Source organism: Chanos chanos, chromosome 4, assembly GCF_902362185.1.
Source record: "Chanos chanos chromosome 4, fChaCha1.1, whole genome shotgun sequence".
NCBI lineage: Eukaryota > Metazoa > Chordata > Actinopteri > Gonorynchiformes > Chanidae > Chanos > Chanos chanos.
The window spans coordinates 14,743,763-14,761,817 of NC_044498.1; the positions used below are offsets into that span (position 1 = coordinate 14,743,763).

Consider the following 18,055-nt stretch of genomic DNA (forward strand, 5'->3'; position numbering starts at 1 on the left):
TGTGTCTGTGTGTGTGTGTCTCTGTGTGAGTGGGTGCGCATGCACCCAATGTTGCTCAATCATTCTGTCCATCATTTGCCCAAAGAGCACTAAATTTTGAAATAGTAAACACAAAAGCATATCAGTCAATTTTCAATGACAGGCCATTCCGGAAACAGATTCATGATGTTTGCGAGGCAGACGTCATAAGCTGTTAGAACAAGTCATGATGACATTAGGTTTCATTAAATTTCATTGTTGTGGTACATCATTTAATACAGTTGTAAAACTACACTGTGGTGACTCAAAGGAGAATACCATAGCAGATAATGGTTTATTACTGGGTTATAATAGATACCACAATGCCACAGAGTGAATAAGTGGCTGAATAGGGGTTGACCAAAGTGAAGAGTAAAGGGAAGCATTGAATAAGGGTCGACCAAAGTGAAGAGGAGCAGCGTCTCAAGATGAAAATTGTGTGTGTAATGGCTGTTATATGAACACCGTTCCAAACCCACAGAGTGAAGGAGTGGGTGACGAGGCAGTAGTGAGGGGGGCATGTGTGCTGTAATCTGTCAGGACACCCAACTTGGCTGTCCTTCTATGTCAAGAGGTGCTGCAGCCATTTAAAAGGTCTGTTGAGCTTCTCAAACTCCAAGCTTGAAATTCCATTACTGTACATGGACACAACCAAGCACCAACTGAGATAAGCAGAGGCAAAAAAAAACAAAAAAAAAAACCCCAAGATATTTTTGTCTGTTGAGCAACCTTGGCAGGAGGAGGAAAAGCATGCTATTCTTTTCTAGGAAAAAGTCTATTCTTCTCCAAGAAATTAAAACTATTCAGAGGATTTCATAATGACTTAATTTAATACATAAGCAAACAATGTCAATCGAAGCTGATTTCAGACACGAACCTCCTCTACCTGTTCTCATGGATTGGATTTTCAACGCCGGGTCAGACACTGAGGGAGACCTCCAGCAGGATTTGTCAATCTCATAGATACACATGCTGTCAATCAGTAACGCTATCCTATTCAGAAACACTAAAACAAACATGCTGACAATAAACCCTTATTGAAATCCAAAAAGGGTTTGAATACTGTATCACAAACAACTCAGAAGTGGAGCGAGTCTGTGCATGCCATTTTTAACCTTCATTTAACCATGTTAGGCTGCTGTGCATCTTTAATGTTTTTCAAGGCTGCCGTGCTGAGGGGGTAAAGATGCTTGGATAGATAGGGGTACCACGTTGCCACATGCCTGGAGCAACACTGGCTTCAATGCCTTTCACAAAGGTATAACTGGTGTTAGCAATAGCGAGAGGAAGGGCAACAACACCTAGCAGCCAGCAGTAAGTCATCATCTGAACCCCAACTGGGCTTTAAACCAGCAACCCTCTGGTTCCTGGTATGGAGTTATCACCCACCAAGCCACTCTCTCAACGTGCCCCGTACATACCCTGTGTGAGTGACAGCTAGAAGGACGTGACTGCCACTAATCAGACGTGTCTGTGTGCAAGTGTTTGACAGTGCCTCAGGTGGTTGGTGTGTGTGTGGTGTGTATGTGTGTGTGTGCATCCATGTGAAAATATGTCTCTAATGGATGACTAAGGATGTTTAGGTCTTGAAAGGAAGGTGTTTTCTAAGTCTACCTTCACAGTGTGTATACATGAGTGATTATACATGCAGGCTCAAGTCTGCAAGTGAGGATTTGATTAATGACGAGTGCGAAGTGTGATTTTCCTGGCTACAAGTCACAGCACAGTTTCCACATCAGGGGGCTTGGCTGCAACCACCCTCATCCTCCACATTTAACATCTCAATGGAGACGTCTCTCACCGGACCCATCTGCACCTGCAGCTATGCAGAGCGCGCACGCACACGTGTGCACACACACACACACACACACACACACACACACACACACAAAAACAACAAAAACCAGCTCCTCTCTGTCACAAACCTCAATCTGCCCAGCAGACAGCAGTAGGCCGTGGTCCCTTCTCCCTCCCGTCACAGATGAGTTGCTTTATGAGGGAGCTCGACCTCCAAGCACATGCATTTTAAATGAACGTGCTCAGTTCCTGCAGAGCCTCAGTGCACACAGCTCAGCTAATGTAAGGCACTATCCACCTGCCTCCCAGGACACAGGCCACTTCCCAACCAATACACAGTCAAAAACGCTCTCACACCATGAATACCGCCAAGTCTTCACACTGACGGCATTTCGATTTTGATGTGACAGTGTAATATGGATGGGAAAATGTTGAAAAATATAATACAATAAACCCACGAATGAGCTCAAAAATGAATGCTTTTGCATACAGATATCATAGAGTCTAAACATTATGACAGATCGAGAATGTCGCTATCCAATTCTGTTCGCTATTCACACAGAATCATCCAATGTAATGTTCTTTTTCTAATAGCTGTGCTATTTCCATAAACCTGACATGGCACACAAGATAACAGAGCACACAGGACAAGGCTGGAGCTAACAAGACAAGGCAGCCTACCCACTGACAGGAGGAACATTTTGAAGAAACAAAAATCTCAACATTCATTTAGACTGGGGGGAGGGGGGGGGGGGCGGCGGTGCGGGGGCAAGGGACACTCCTCTACTGCTTTAACTGCAAAGTTTAAAGAAACCCTGCTGATGCGTGGATTTGTCTAAAACTAAGTTCGTCCTCACAGGGCACATTTCCTGACTGCGGTGCTGTGGATGGTGTACCCAGCGCGAGCTGGCCGCTGTCACTGCGAATATGCTAAAACCGAGAGCTGACATTAACGAGGATGGAAAGGCAGGCTAAGTGCTTGCCTGGGAGACTGACCCTGTTTTTATAGTGCAAGAACAGACATTGCTGTTTGGTAACACGTGTGAACCGGCAAGCGCACGAATGGAGAGAAGAACATGCGTACAGCTCGCACTTGACAGACAACGCTCAAAAACCGGAAGAAAAGCGATACCTTAAATTGATTTCATCAAGCGATCTGTTTCAAAGCGGCGAATTGCCGCTTTCTCGAGACCAATATGTTTGGTTCATCAATTTTTAAGCATACGTCAGAGACATGGCTTGGACCAAGCCCTCTGTGCACGCAGCCATGCACGAACACACACACACACACACACATACATACGTACGCACCAAACTAAAAGTACAGCTAATAACATCTTTTTATCAGGAGGTGCCACTGCGCACAGGGGTGTATCTAACCCCCCCGAGAGCTAGAATGAGTCTAACTAATCCCACACACACACACACAAATACAAACACTTCTGACTCTATCACTAAACACATTTACTATTTTTTTTACAGACAGCCCCCTGTTGACTCTGTGAAACTAACGAGCCTAACTCAAAGCAATGTGCTGGCTCCTACAGTGGCAGCCAGAGGAAGAGTGAAGAAAGGCCAAGCCAAATGAGGGTGTGCCTAAGCTCTGCTCTCTGAGAAGCCAACCCACGACCATTAATAAGTCAGCACCGCTATATGTGCCGACGGACTACATCTGCATGTCTACATCTACAGCGTTAACAGAGGGAAAAAAAAAGTGCTTTCTTTTAGATGTCCGTGCATCTGGAAAAAGTGAACGTGCTAAATAAGTAACGATGAAACATTTACTTCTCTTTTATAAGGGAGAGAAACAAAAACTATTGGCGACCGGCACAGGAGTCTTGATTGGCTAATGAAAGACAGAAAGGCATTGATAATAAATGTTTCTCAAATTGTCTTTGTTAGGCTGGATGGGGAGCCCGTGATTCATTTGAAGGTAACAAGTACCAGCTTGTATGTAAGAACTCAACACCTATGATGAAGTGTTACACAAGTTCTAATAAATAGAGAGAGGGTATGATTCGTCAAATACCGAATACGCAAAGGCTTGTCTCAATCAGCACAACAGAGATGCAGAAAAACACAGCCAAGGAAGGCGTTTCCAGTCATTCGGACATGAGAAGTTAGCTATGTCACATGGAGACTGCGAATCTCACAGCACGCTCTTAACATGCTGATAATGGGCTATGTATAGCAGACCACACTAGGGCCTCTGGCTGATGAAAGACACGTTCTGCAATCTCATCAAACTTTTGAAGTGAAGCCCTTTTGGCAAAGCTGAGGATAAAAGCACACGCGCTACCCATTTATGCATCTTTAAAAACAAACTGGTCTTAGCCAGTCAGTCATAATCGCCAACGGCACACACGATCACCCCAATCTACCACGCTCTTTTTTAAAAAAAAAACAAAAAAACGAGGTCGTTATTGGTGTGACGCAGGAATTTTAAACGCCGGTGTTTTGTGTGTGTTTCCACACAAATCTTTACATCACCTCTCACACAAGCCTGAACAAGCGTTTCAAAAACACTATATCTAGCTCTCGCATCTGAGGCCCAGATTAAAAGAAATCTGGCAATGCTTTCCCTCCCACTCCTGCATACTTGGGCTGGTTAAATACTTGTCTACCTCACAAAAAATCCCACATAAAATTCTCTCTTATCTACAAAGTTTAAATTGAAAGAGGAGCACTCAGCCTGCAAAATGCACACTCACTGTGTGACTGGCATAAGAGCAAAAGCTAATTAGAAGGAAAGAATGATAATTTCTCTAGATTTGCAGTGTTTCTGCATCCACCTACATGACCTTAACGTTTCTCTTTTTTTTGTGGCTGAAGTACACATTCCAGATTGAAATGCAAATAACCCCGTTAATTTTCCTCTCAAACACCACTCAATGGTAGGAATTTAACAAACAGACAAAATAGTACATATTACAAGCTGTAATTATCATTCTATAAGACCCTCACTTTTTAATATGTACAAACTTTCCATCTCATTCTTCATTTCTCAGAAAAGGAGGATTTATCTTTGTCTTGTTCCTCCAATAAGACTGATAACTGAGAATGTTTCACCGATTGCAATAATGAACAGAGGCATGTTAAAAAATAACAATCGACGAGGAAAAAGAAAAATAGGGAGCAACGTAGAAAACGAGAAGCCCAAAGGCAGAACAGCAGATGAACGAACAGTAAAAGGAGAGTCTTGGCCTATACCCACACTTAGCATTGTACCATGACATCTTAGACCCAAAAAGTAGTCCCAGCTGTGTGTTTTGTGAGCTACATGAATAGGCCTTTTGTCTTCCTACTGTCAACGTGTTTCACTTTTGTTTGCCCTGATCGGATTGTGAATTCTGGACAGCAAAGATGACATGGCCACTCTTAATTTTGCTTTTCTAAAGGTACAGAGAGTTTTGGTCTACATGCAGATGGCAAACATTGTGTGCGACATGGAAGAAATGAGGATTTTCTCACCTGGCTCCAACTTGATGACCTTGATGGCAGCCAACTCCCCGGTTGCAACATTTCGAGCCTGAAAGAAAAGAACGTCCGGGTAAATAAACACTCCAAAGCAAACAACTAAAAAGCACAGAACCTTAGTGCAAAGTATTGACTGATTAACAAATGTGGAAAATAAACATGACAGTTTGCACAGTCAAAGTAATTTGTCAAACTGGAGCACTTTTGTTGTCTCCACGATGACCTTATTCAATCAAGCAGTAACAGAAGGAACACAAACTGACAAGAATAGTCCTGATTCAATTAAGACACCGCTGGTAAAATTAGAGACTATTTCTTTCCACTCTCTTAGCAACAGTGTGAGTTCTGACAGCCAGGCATTGGCAGTCACTGCATGGGGATAAATGTAGCGTGCTGGTCAATAAACAGGGGCCCGAGGAGGGCTAAATCACAATGGCCCTGAACAGCGAGGAGACTCAAAACATGCAGGGCTTTCAAGTTGGTAAATAAACTGTTCAAAGAAACTAAATAATACATTCCAATTTATTTTATTTATAAGTTATCCAAAATGAATTCTAAATGAGAATTTGGTTCATACTGTGGGATTCTGTGAAACCTAGAAATAGGACTGGTCCAAACCTGCACATGCGTACACATCTGCAGAGTCAACATGATGTTGGCGAGAGGAGATCTAACACAGTACCGATGATTTGTTTGTATTTTTCCGACATGTTTCATTTCTGCTTATTCCCAGTGACGAACTCTTGAAAACCTCAGCAGCGGCAGGAATTATGATTCACTCCGAAAGGAATGCCACAAATCGGAGACAACTCAGAAAAACCAAATGCCACAGTGTCCAGAGTGATACTATTTGGTGGGGTTCATGTGAGGTTTTGCTTTGAGCAACATGTCAAAAAATGCTAAATCGCTACTGAGAGAGAGAGAATCTCCAAAGAGAGCACTGCCTTTGCTGTATATTCAAATTCGTATTCAGGTGCACTTTGAAGAGGGCCCGCGTACTGATTAATCTAAGCCGAGACACAAATCGTATTCAAGCTCCCGTGGATCAGAAGTGCTGTCATATTACGCATTTGCCATATGCTTGCAACGGAATACAGAGTATCAATAATCAGCTATGAATATCTACCTCAATTTATCCCAGTATCCAAGCAGATTAAGCCACATTGGCCACTGAATATTAATTAAGAAAACAGCAGTGCTAATGGACAGGGGTATCCCAGAAACCTCGACGTCTACAAAAGTAATTAACACAAATACAGTCTGTGCTGTCCACTGAAAAGTGCTTTAATTACAACTAAGCATAATGAATGACTCATTCTTTAGCAGTATTTTTAATGACTGCGATGAAATTAGAAAGCACCTTGCCTCCTAGGGTTAGCCTGCTACGTGCTAACGTTGCGTCGAAGATGCAGATGACTCCCTCTAATCAATAACACTATTAAGCTGTTGGTCAATAGGCAGGCTTCACATAGACAGGCAGATCATATTGTCTAGCATGGCTGCAAATGTTGTGTTAATGATGGATTATAATGGGCATAGCCTGTTGATGCAAAGAGTTGAAAGCCAAGGATCGTGGGAAACCACCCACTATCCTTCGATCTTGGAGGCGTGGTTTCGAAGGAGGGAGAGAGGGGAAGGAAAACAATGTCAAAGTTCATCAGAGTGGGTCAGATGAACCAAGAGCCCTTAACATCCTTTAGCTTTTTCCCGTCGGGCTGGGCAACTATACGTTGCATTCATCTGCTTCCCTCAGGGGTCAATGCACAGGTGCAAAAAAAAGACAACAGATGTTCAGCTGCTCCGACACCTCCCCTCGTTTCTCTCCTTTCTTCTCACCCCTCGCTTTCTATGCCCTTTCTCCTCGCAGTGCTAAAGAACCAATCCTGAAGCCAAACACTGGGTCCGCACAGGTGCATCACACAGTGGGGTAGCTAGCTGCCATGTCAGGTAATTACGGGGAAAAGAATAAATCACTGCATGGTTGGCCAGCATAAGTCTATAAGGCCAGCTTCCAACCAGCCAAATCTAGGCCAATCATTTTCTGCTCAACCCAGCAAATCTGCAGTCTTGTATTAACAATTTAAATAGGCTTGCAGCCCTGACCACAGATAATGGACCAGTTTACCCTAATGTTTCTTTCATTCTCATCTTGTTGTGCATTTTGTCTGAGTATTTAAGCATATTCGCCTGTCTCTAAGCATACTGTGAATCGTACATTAACAATCATATTGGTTTTTAGTAGTGGACATGTCTGGACATGGAAAAATATGATTTAGTGATATATATTTCAAAAGGGGAAAACTGAGGCAGAACAGAAACAGATTCAATATCGCCCTATTGTTTATGATCAAACTGGCTGAACTATCATTAAAAAACACAACTAATCACTAATCTACACAGAGGTAGCACACGAAAGAGTAAAGCAGCTAAAATCAAAAGCCATGAAGTCAATTCCAGACAGCATCATGGTAGGGGCTGATTCCCTACTAGCTATCATGGTTAAAAAAGACAGAAAAACAAACCTTGCTATTTCATTCCCCATCTGGACATATGAGGCTGCTAATTCAACATCTTGAGAAGAAAGAACAGTTTCAAAGAACGATTTGCATTTCTTTAAGTAAAATGAATCGCGAAGCCAAACTTGTCCTTCTCTTAGAAATAGTCTTCAAATTGGGGAGTCTTCCACTTCATATAGTTTGTTTCCAGAACTACTAAAAGGTAGACTAAACAGAAGAAAAGCCTTAATTCCAATTGTGGGCTCAAATGAATAGCATTATAAGCAATTAGGGCACAAATGAAATGGTGTTAACTGTATTTTCTGTACTCTACTCAATGCCTAAATATTCTATTACATGGTGAATAATAGCCATCCTAAAACTCTACAGTGCGTCTCAGGCTAAAAGTTGGTTAGTGAAGTAGGGGAAGACGGAGAGGAATGCTTTCTGACTGTAAAGCATACAGTGTTAGATCTAACTTTAGTATGTGCTTAACAGAAACCTTAAAAATAAAAAAAAATAAAACAACAACATTAGTGACAGTGTCAGTGTCCTTTTCTGTACTACCTTGAATCAGCTATAGACACAATTTTACTGGATGCTTCACATCAATGAGCCCCTTTAAGGATGACAAAAACAGAATACAAATAAAATGTGTGGGGTGGTTTCGCTATAAGCCTTAGTGCTACATTCAAAATAAGTCGAAGCAGGACAGTCTTGTCAGGGAGACAAATAATGATCACACCTGAATCTGTTCCTTTGTTCATCTGGGTATCAATCCCAGTTGCATTTGTTTCTCTCCATACCATCACATCAGCTTGTTCCATGAAAACAAAACAGTAACACTAACTATCTAACACTAATCTCTCATTTTAGTTTGTGAACCATATTATTCTTTTCTGCAAAAAGGACTTCATGAACATCCATGTAGAACGTACTTGTTTCATAGTTAGCTTGTAAAAATGCATCAGATCTGTCTATGTGTTTTTAAAATGTTCGTCATGAAAGCAGAGAAAAGGTACACATATGGTAGTTACTAACCTATGGTACAAACCTTTTTTTCCCCTCAATTAAGGGGGTGGGGTGGTGGGGCAGTTTATGTTCTTGTGATGTACAACCACTTCTATTGACACAAACAGTCCTATTCTATTTGGAGCACGTTTAGCATTAAAGACTCTAATGGATGGTAACTCTGAGGAGCCCTCTTCTTTGGCATGTTGATTTTCAAAGGCAAGGGACAGGGCTGGACTGAAAGGGTCTAAAATTGTAGGAGATACAGGCCATTCCAGTAGATATACACTATTTTGATAGATTTTGTGGCCCAAAATATCTATGGCTGGCTCCTAATGCAGCCATTAACTTCTCTGATTTTTCTCAGGCAGAGTCAGGGTCTGAAACCCGTCTGAAGTTGGGAGATACCAACCACTAATATGTGATAGGATTACATGATAGACTAATGCCTAGTTGCTGAAGATAGTGAATAATTAATGACCACATCAAACAAGTTCATTTTTTTCCCTTGGCATGAGTCACTCAGAAATGCCTACCAATATAAAAAGTCCAGCAAGTCAACATATGACATTGCGTGGTACCACTTTCCACTCCTGAATATTATCCAAAGAAATCTCATAGATGAACGACACATTCATATTCTTGAACTAAACAACAGCTCTTTCAGTCACTCGACTGACAGTGAGTTGATTAGGTTGTAATGTTCAACCATGGGTGCAGTGATTATATAAAGAGATGTGAATTACCTGGATGTGAAGATTACATGGGATTAGTAGAATGAAGTGAAAACAATGTTATCTCGATCTCCAAATTTAACTCATTTATGCAGCCATCTATGATGGGACCATGGTGGTGGATTGTACCCCATCTAGCAGCTAGTGGAGGTAAATTCACTAGATATCACATTCATCTAGATGCAGGAGAGTGTCAGACAAAATCAGAGAGACAGACACCGATGATCTCTGGAAATCTAAACGTGTAATTTCACTCTATCATACCGGTATGATTAAGCTGTTTTTGTTGCACCATTTGCACCATTTCACTGAGTTCAAAAGACTCTGTGAATTTTCAGACAAGCATTGAAAGGGCCACCATGTAGTTTAACCTGGCCTTTCAAATAGAGCATGTGGGGAAAAGCTAAACTTCCTGAAACAGAGGGAAATTTACAACACTAAAGGAGGCCAAAGAAAAAAAAACACAGTTCTGTACAAAGGATCTGCAACACAATCCATTTTCCACAGCAACGGTCTAAAAAAGGACGGATGCATTCCACTTAAAACAGCACAGCAACTCAATCATGAGGCATTACGGCGCATTATTCTTCTTTCCTTTAAACTCTCTCTCTTTGCCCTGGTTCATTCCCTCGTGCCTCCCTGACTCTTTCTCTTATCCTTAAAAAACCTCTCTTTCTGCCTTTTGTATTACCTGAGCATAGAGTAAAGGTTCCTTACACTGTAAACATGATAACCTGCATAAAACCCATATTGCCATTTGACAAAGTGACCATATATGAAATTCAAACAGTGTAATTAGTCACCTCTAAACACTGGCCACAACTGGATTACTCTAAACTCAACACAAATCTGCTCTGTGAGTAGCACTGTGCACCATATTGGTTATCCCTTCATAGAAAATAATTGCATCTACAGAGAAGCTGTTTATATTTATTGAGCATATGTGAGCCTGATGTTTAGTCTGCGAAACAGTTTATCCATCTTCTCAGCATGCACTCAAATGAAGACCCAAAAAAGATAAACATCCTTTTATGAAAGCCCAGCACTGTTCCGGAACCTTGAGTCTATATTTTCTTTTTAATTCCTTCAATTGTCCCTCTGAAACAAACATACACATAGATCAGAAGTTTATGTTCATGACTTTAAGTTTAAATATGTTCCCTGTCAAGTCTAAAGACTTTTTTTTCAGTCTAAAATCATTCAGACTTCACAACTGCTATTCTGAGAATATTCCCCTCGAAACAGCAACAAACTCACTTACACTGTATCCAAGCCACTCTAAAACAAAAAGTCTTCAGTGCTTTGTGCACAACACAAACGATGAGCAGGATTCACTCAAAACAGTCTAAACAATTTTGAAAAAGAAAATAAATTTCTTGAAACTGTGGGGAACCAACTTCAAATGAATCGGCACATTAAAAATAAGAAGCATTTGTTCCTCCAATTTTGTGACAACAAACTACATCATTGTGGCCAGAGACAAAAATACATAGACTATGATATACCACCCCTAAACAATTTCTTTCTGTTTAGGGTAAAGTCCCATCAGTCTGTGATGGTGACCTGATGTGCACCCTAACAGAGGTAGAAATCATTGTCATATACCTGGAGCTCCTTGCCTGTTGTTGTCCTGTTCAAAGTGGCTTGAGAGATTTGGTACTAATATAGAAGTGCTTAGACATTCAGTGATTATGTCTTGTAACATACAGCCTAGACAGCACTCTGTGCATTTTCTCTTTTGGGGAGGGGGGGAAGGGGGGGGTCAGACAGATAAGCAAATCTGGCACTCCACATATTTTCCAGGTCTATTTCATAACAAGAGTTACAACAGTCAAGTTGTTCTGCTGATATGATTCATCTTTGAGTGAAACAACTATGCTCATTGAAATAATGTCATTTTAAGTCGAGTTTGGATTGTAAACAGGTTCAGTTTTATGGGGACACCAAAAAACCTAACATGACAAGTGATGTGAGGTATATCAGTTAGTGGGGTAGTGATATTGCAACTATCGCACAAGTGGAAAGGTTGTGGGTCGCTGTGTTGAACACAAAACAAAACTGGTACACTGAATATTGTGTCAGTGGCGCCTGGGGCCTACGTTAGCTTCGCAGACATATCTAAAATGACCCCTTTTTATTGGCAAATACGCAACAAAATGATTGTTTGCGGAACAATGCAACGCTCCAGAACCTTTGTGCTGAACGTGAAAACTCGCGACACATGTGGGCTTTGTTATAATAATATGAAGTCGTAAATCATCCGTGAAAGTGAGGGACTGATAAATGCACTTAAGAATCTAATCTCACACTCTAACAACAATGTTGCTCTCATGTTTATGAGCAACTGCACGAAACCCTTTTGTGACTTTTATCACCGTATTTCAGGAGCCACTGTCCTGATAAGCACCTTACTTGGTGAACTGGATCAAATAACACGCAGAAGTACGAAAACAGAGATTTTACCTTGTAGACATCCCCGTAGGTCCCGCTTCCTATCCTCTGTATTAGCTCGAAATCCTCTTGTGGATTTCGCCTTGACAGATCGAAACTGGAATTCATCATTTGAACTCCGGTTTCTCGGTCAAATCACTATATTGCTAGGGACCCCAATATAGCTTAAGATTGGAAAATAGCGAAAAATAAACATACGGCGTCAGAAAAAATCTCTGTCTTCACTTCACTGTAACTTTAACATGGCTTCCTCTACGCAACAGCACGCCTGCGCCGTAGCCAGCAGCGCTCTCCAAACGGAGAATGATTGGAATGGGAGGCAAATGCATGGGTTGGGTAAGGGGAGAAGAGGCGGACAAAGCGAATGTGTAACTCACAGAATCCGATACGAAAGTGGAGCTCATGGGAGTGGTTGAGGCCGTGTCAATGAATTCTGTCTGATAGATCATTCTAAATCTTGATGTCCTTTTAGGAAATGGTTTCATATTAGCAAACGGATTTATGTTTTTCAGGTGTAAACAAAGCCATCTTGTTTCCCCCAAGTGGTTGGAGATGGCCTGGTTCCCATGCAAGTCGGAGTAAAGCAGAAAATAAAATGTGACTGATTAACCCTGTAGGTTAATCTCACCCTTTTTAATTCTTTGTTTTGATGATGATGACGGTGGTGATAGTGATGATGATTCTGTCCGAGGGATGTTCGAAGTTATAAGAAAGCTTTTTCATATACATTATGCTAATTTATGTTGATGTTTCTCTGCCGTTTGTTAGTGTGTAATTTTTGTTTGTCTACAGCTAGTTTATAGCAATAACAACAAAAAATAATCTGTACAATGGTGACCATTTAGTTGCAAAATATTATTTTTGTGTGTGTGCGGAAATTGTGGTCTCTGACTATTAGTATGTTTTGCCACTTATTTCCCTAATTGCTGCAGAGCAAGCGCCGTTTCAGGTTGTCCGAGTATTCGCTCCAACCAAAACGTCGTCCAGGTTCTATTATGGAAATCACCAGAAATTTCAATTTATTCTGATTTTCATATGCCAGACACACATCCCAGCGTCAATTTAATGACCGTTTATTAAAGCTGACAGAAGCACATATCAAACAAGCCAAATAAACACGCACAAGGATAGGCAGAAGCTTTCCTCTGTTTGGTGGGCAATTATCAAACACCAACTGCAACTCAACTCAGAAGCGTTCTCTCTCTCTCTCTCTCTCTCTCTCTCTGTGAACTGTCAATACTTTACTTTGTCGTTACCTGAACGACAATTTAAGCAAGATGCCTTTAAATGATCAGTGACCACACACCAAACACCTTGTGTTTGAGTTTGAGTTGGGGATCATATTTTCTCTCTCTCTCTCTCTCTCTCTCTCTCTGTTTGTCTTTCTGTATTTGTCTTTATTTTACTTTATTCTAAGGAGAGTGTAAATAACATAAGTTAGAATTCAATATGTATATTTTGATATTGTATAATTGATAACTGATCATTTGATACTGACATATATATTTCATATTTTACGACAATACGTTACTACTGATTTGTTGCTGATGAGAATAAGGCATCACCATTAACACAGTTGTCCGTTTAGAGGAAAGCTGTCTCGTTTACCCTAGACACACCCATCGCGATTGTTGGCACAGTAAATGCAACCTTGACATTCCCTCACACGCTCGCTGTCAGTCGACAGAGGATGACTTCCTTAGAAAGAATGCTTTGGACATAGATTTCTTCCCACTTTGACACGGACTGAAAGGACGCTGGCACATGTAAAGACCCACATAGTGAACGCAAAAGGGGACAAAGCCAAAAGGAGTAGTGCGCAGCCAAACATATGACAGCAAGGAGCGTAGCTTACTACCGTGGCCGCGCATCCACCTGAGCTATTTCAGCACCACGGAGGTCCACCTTGGATAAATGACAAAGCGCCCTCCAGAACGGACGGGTGTCCTGAAGAGCGGCAATGGGAGTGCGATGTTAGCTTTTGAAATTGCCTAGCTGGTGCAGTACGGGCGTCCAACTGGCAACGCTACTGAACGCTGATGTTTGAAACATGGAGAAAAAGGCTCTTGTAACGGCGATAAGCTTGTCCATGAGCCTGCTTGCATTGATGTTTCTGGTCACTGCTATCTTCACCGACCACTGGTACGAAACTGACACCAGAAGACACAAGGAAAACTGTGATCAGTATGGGACGGACTCAAACGACCAGAAAAACCGGGAGATGCCAATTTATCACCTGCCTCTCGTGGACAGTGGCAACTCTAAACGTAACATGGCTTTGATGAAGCCAATTCATGTCGGGAGCCGGGAGGAAGAACTACTGGAGAACTGGAGGGCAATTTTAGGCATGGGGATTCTTGAAACGGAGTGTGGGCGCCCTCTCTTTTCCACGTATTCGGGACTTTGGCGTAAATGCTACTTCCAAGGTCTTGACCGGGATATTGACAAACTCATATCTAAGGGTAAGACCCAACAAAAAGTATGGAATTAAGCACATTCGAAGTCAAAGAGTACCTTGGTTTATGCCTGTTTTGTTTGGCTTGTATGTCTTGGAGATATGCTTGCATGGCGGTTTTAACTAATTACTGTTATTATGATGTCCCCCATAGTGTATTGCGTCAAAACACAGTGATAAGGGTGGATAATTTCCATGGCCACGCAGAGTGGTTTCCAGGAAAACAAATATCGACATCTTCCCATGATGTTTTCCCCCCTCTCAGTCCGTAGTTATTTGGCACCAGCTAGTTGATTTACGCTGCTCTCTCTCTCTCTCTCTCTCTCTCTCTCTCTCTCTCTCTCTCTGTGTTTTTTTGTATGGAATTGTAGGCTGCTATTTTACAGTTGTAAGTGATTTTCTTATACCACAACTCCAGCATTTAATATAGCCAAACTGTGTGAATCTGTACAATTTACAAGTGCAGAAACATCACTCTTTATCATTAATTGATGTTAAATTAGACATCCCTTTGAAGTTTCAAGGGTGAATGAAAAGCAGTTGGAGGTAAGCGAATGATTCCAGGCAGTATTCATGGGCGGTCAATAAAGATAATTGGGATCTGATCACGTCAGGATTAAATGTTTCAAAGCTATCTGCCACCTTGCATTCAAAACATGCACTGGAGCGCATGGATCATTTGACCTTCAGCACCTCTCCCTTGATTCTTGACAGAAACCAGTGTAGTTGACACCTGACTCAGCCTATCAATGGGTAGCCACTTATAGACCCCTCTAATTTATTGACAATAGGAGTGAGCTGAGCTGAAATCTGTCAAGGTAACTGCTCTGCAAAGTTTAAAACTATAGATTTGGAAGACAGATTTCTTGTACTGCTCTTTCTCCTACCATACTTTTGACATTTTGATGGCACAGAATTGAAATATTGAATCTTCAACTAAATTACTGTAGGTATATGCAAATAGTTTGTTCCCCTTACTTTAACATATGCTCAACATGTGACCAGGCTTGGTACAGTTCGTATAGCCTGGTCATCATTATTGTGCATAAAAGATATGACTAAATGTTGCTAGATCAACACTGCAGTCCAAGTGCACAGCTCTTTGCAGAACTGGTTCATAGCAACAGCCAAATATGTGTTGTGTGAACCCAGGCGGATATAATGACAGAAGGTCACACAGTTGGGAAGGTGGGTGCCGTAGCGCTAGCTCAAGATGGCTTAGCGCTACAAAAAATAAGTTCTGTTAAGGAGGCCCATAACAGCAGCAACAACAGCAACAATAAGAACAAAAAACAACAGCATTAATAAAGTAACATTTGACATTTGAAAAAGGCCTTTGTATGATTTCTAAGGTATCAAAAAGTGATTTGAACCGCAAGCGTGGATGTTAGTTTTCATGTTTTGAGAATATACAGAAGCTCCAACAAAATTTTTTTTTCGCTGTATCTGTGCAGTATCATCACTTATTTGTTTACTAGAGGCAAAATCATTCCTCTTGAAATGGAGAGATGTCTATGGAGAAGCTGTCAAGGCTGGAATATGCTAGTAGACATAAGTATTGAATGAAGTCATGATCTCTGTGTAGGTATTGCAGACCGATGCACTACTGTCAAATATCACTTCTCCCAGCCCATACGGCTACGAAACATCCCACTCAACCTGACTCGAGCTATTCAGCAAGACGAATGGCACCTCTTACGTAAGTACCCCAGTGCCTCTCCATACTGTTAAAAATATGCCTTTAATGCTGAGTAATACATGCAGCTTTGACCTAACGTCTTACTTATCTGAGTGTGAATTTAACGGGTCAAAGCTATTAAATATCCCTAATAAGGCACTTCCTTAAGAGCAAAGTCCTCAAATAAAATCCATATACGTAAAACCTCTACTAATCACTTGAGCTGTGATTTAAATGTAATTTTTTTTTTTTGAAAGATGCATAATATCTCTCTCACTGGTAAAGAGCAAAGCTCGAGCTTGTGTGTTTGCCATTATTTTTGCACACTGCTTCATGAATATGTAAGTTTAACCTTTTGCTTTTTTCTCTTACCTCAATATGTCTAGTAAGAAATGATTACGGCTCATGCAAAAATGCTTGACACGCTCAGAGAAAATGTCATTCTCTACAAAGACTACATTATTGCACAGTAATATTATTGATTTCCATGCACACGATATGAGAGCTGTGTAGGCTTGAAGGGCATTATCATCTCCCCATTAATTGAGGCGCTTGTTTGGTTGCTTCCTAATTATGTTTTTCTACTCTAACGCTCATGCTGCCAGTCCAATTTAGCTATGTGTAACTCTCAGTCATATCTATAACACATCCCAAGTAGTTCAAACTCAAATATTACAGGTTATTACACGATAACATATATATAATTTCATGTGAATTAATGAGATGTTAATTACTCTTAAAATGAATGGGTTGTAAAAGGGACTTAGAATAAGGTTTTACCCGTCTCTGAATGGTACATGTTATTGGCAGTGTAGGCGGTAGTCATGGAGACAGCATGTTTTTTTTTTTTTTTTTTCCTTTCTGTGTTCAGATCTGCGGCGAATCACAGCAGGGTTCTTAGGGATGGCAGCTGCTGTGTTGCTGTGTGGCAGTATCGTGGCCACTGTGGGCTTCTTCTGGGAGGAGAGTCTCACTCAGCATGTCTCCGGCCTACTCTTCCTCATGGCAGGTATGCTCTCTCTCTCTCTCTGTCTCTCTCTCTCTCTCTGTCTCTCTCTTTCTTTCTCAGGAACTTTCTCTCACTCATCCACTCTCTATATCTTGATGTACCTTTTCTCCTCACTGTTTGTTTGTTTTTTTCTCTCTGTCTGCAGGGCTGTCGATCAATTTGTCATAGGTTTTTTTTCTTACTGTAATATGCTCCTCTTTCCACCCTTCACAAACACTGCTAGAATGTTAAACTATTCATAAATGGATTGACTGTGTCTTCTTTGATCATCAGTAAAACTCAAAAGTTTCAACTTTGCAGGCATCTTCTGCACCATTTCCCTTTGCACCTACGCTGCGAGCGTCTCCTACGACCTCTCTAGAAACCCACCCTTCATTTACGGGCTTCCCAGTGATGTTGACCATGGTTACGGATGGTCCATCTTCTGTGCGTGGGTCAGTCTGGGCCTGACGGTAGCATCAGGCTGTCTCTGCACCACCTACCCCTTCATCAACCGCACCAAACTGCGCTCCAAAACCGCCAGGGAATCCTCAGTATGATCTCCCCCCACTGACTGGAAGGACATATTGTGTGCCTCTACACGTCAAACCAGGTGGTTCCCAGTATAATTTTGTTTTCCCAAGTTCATATTTGAAACCAATGAATTCACAGTGTTACCTTGAGAACTGGGACAGCAGGCCGTGGACTTTTCTTGGTTGTTTTGTAGATATTTTCAACTCCGTTGAGGCATTATGCAATGTGTCAGTGTTAATGATGTGTCATATCTGATGCACATGTATGTATGTTTGTTTAATGAAACCTACATGCGCAGAGAAACAGATACAAACACATACAAGTTATTGTAAGAACAATCGTACACAAAGCAGAAACACATTAACATACAGGGCACACAAGTATACATGTGAATATACATTGTAAGACCATTTACTT

The 18,055-nt window shown here is 41.3% G+C and overlaps 2 protein-coding genes across 2 annotated transcripts in view; one reads left to right on the forward strand and one right to left on the reverse strand.

Moving 5' to 3' along the window:
- Positions 1-12,204, reverse strand: part of map4k3a (mitogen-activated protein kinase kinase kinase kinase 3a) — a 35,944-nt gene extending 23,740 nt beyond the window's left edge. Inside the window, exons 1-2 of the mRNA XM_030770828.1 lie at positions 11,996-12,204; positions 5,287-5,344 (exon numbers count right to left, since the gene is read on the reverse strand). Of these exons, the coding sequence (XP_030626688.1) occupies positions 5,287-5,344; positions 11,996-12,094 (157 nt within the window). The 5' untranslated portion in view covers positions 12,095-12,204. The remainder of the gene's footprint in view (positions 1-5,286; positions 5,345-11,995) is intronic.
- A 1,829-nt stretch (positions 12,205-14,033) lies between these two features.
- tmem178a (transmembrane protein 178a) lies at positions 14,034-17,664 on the forward strand. Its single transcript, XM_030772736.1, has 4 exons — positions 14,034-14,445; positions 16,024-16,137; positions 16,988-17,125; positions 17,426-17,664. The coding sequence occupies exons 1-4, from the start codon at positions 14,034-14,036 to the stop codon at positions 17,662-17,664; spliced, it is 903 nt and encodes a 300-aa protein (XP_030628596.1).
- Positions 17,665-18,055: the final 391 nt, after the last annotated feature.

What these genes read in the sequence shown, in the direction of transcription:
- tmem178a (XM_030772736.1), top strand. Translation starts at nt 14,034, where the DNA reads ATGGAGAAAAAGGCTCTTGTAACGGCGATAAGCTTGTCCATGAGCCTG. An exon ending in TGACAAACTCATATCTAAGG is followed by an intron (nt 14,446 to 16,023) that starts GTAAGACCCAAC and finishes ATCTCTGTGTAG; the next exon opens with GTATTGCAGACCGATGCACT. An exon ending in AGACGAATGGCACCTCTTAC is followed by an intron (nt 16,138 to 16,987) that starts GTAAGTACCCCA and finishes TTCTGTGTTCAG; the next exon opens with ATCTGCGGCGAATCACAGCA.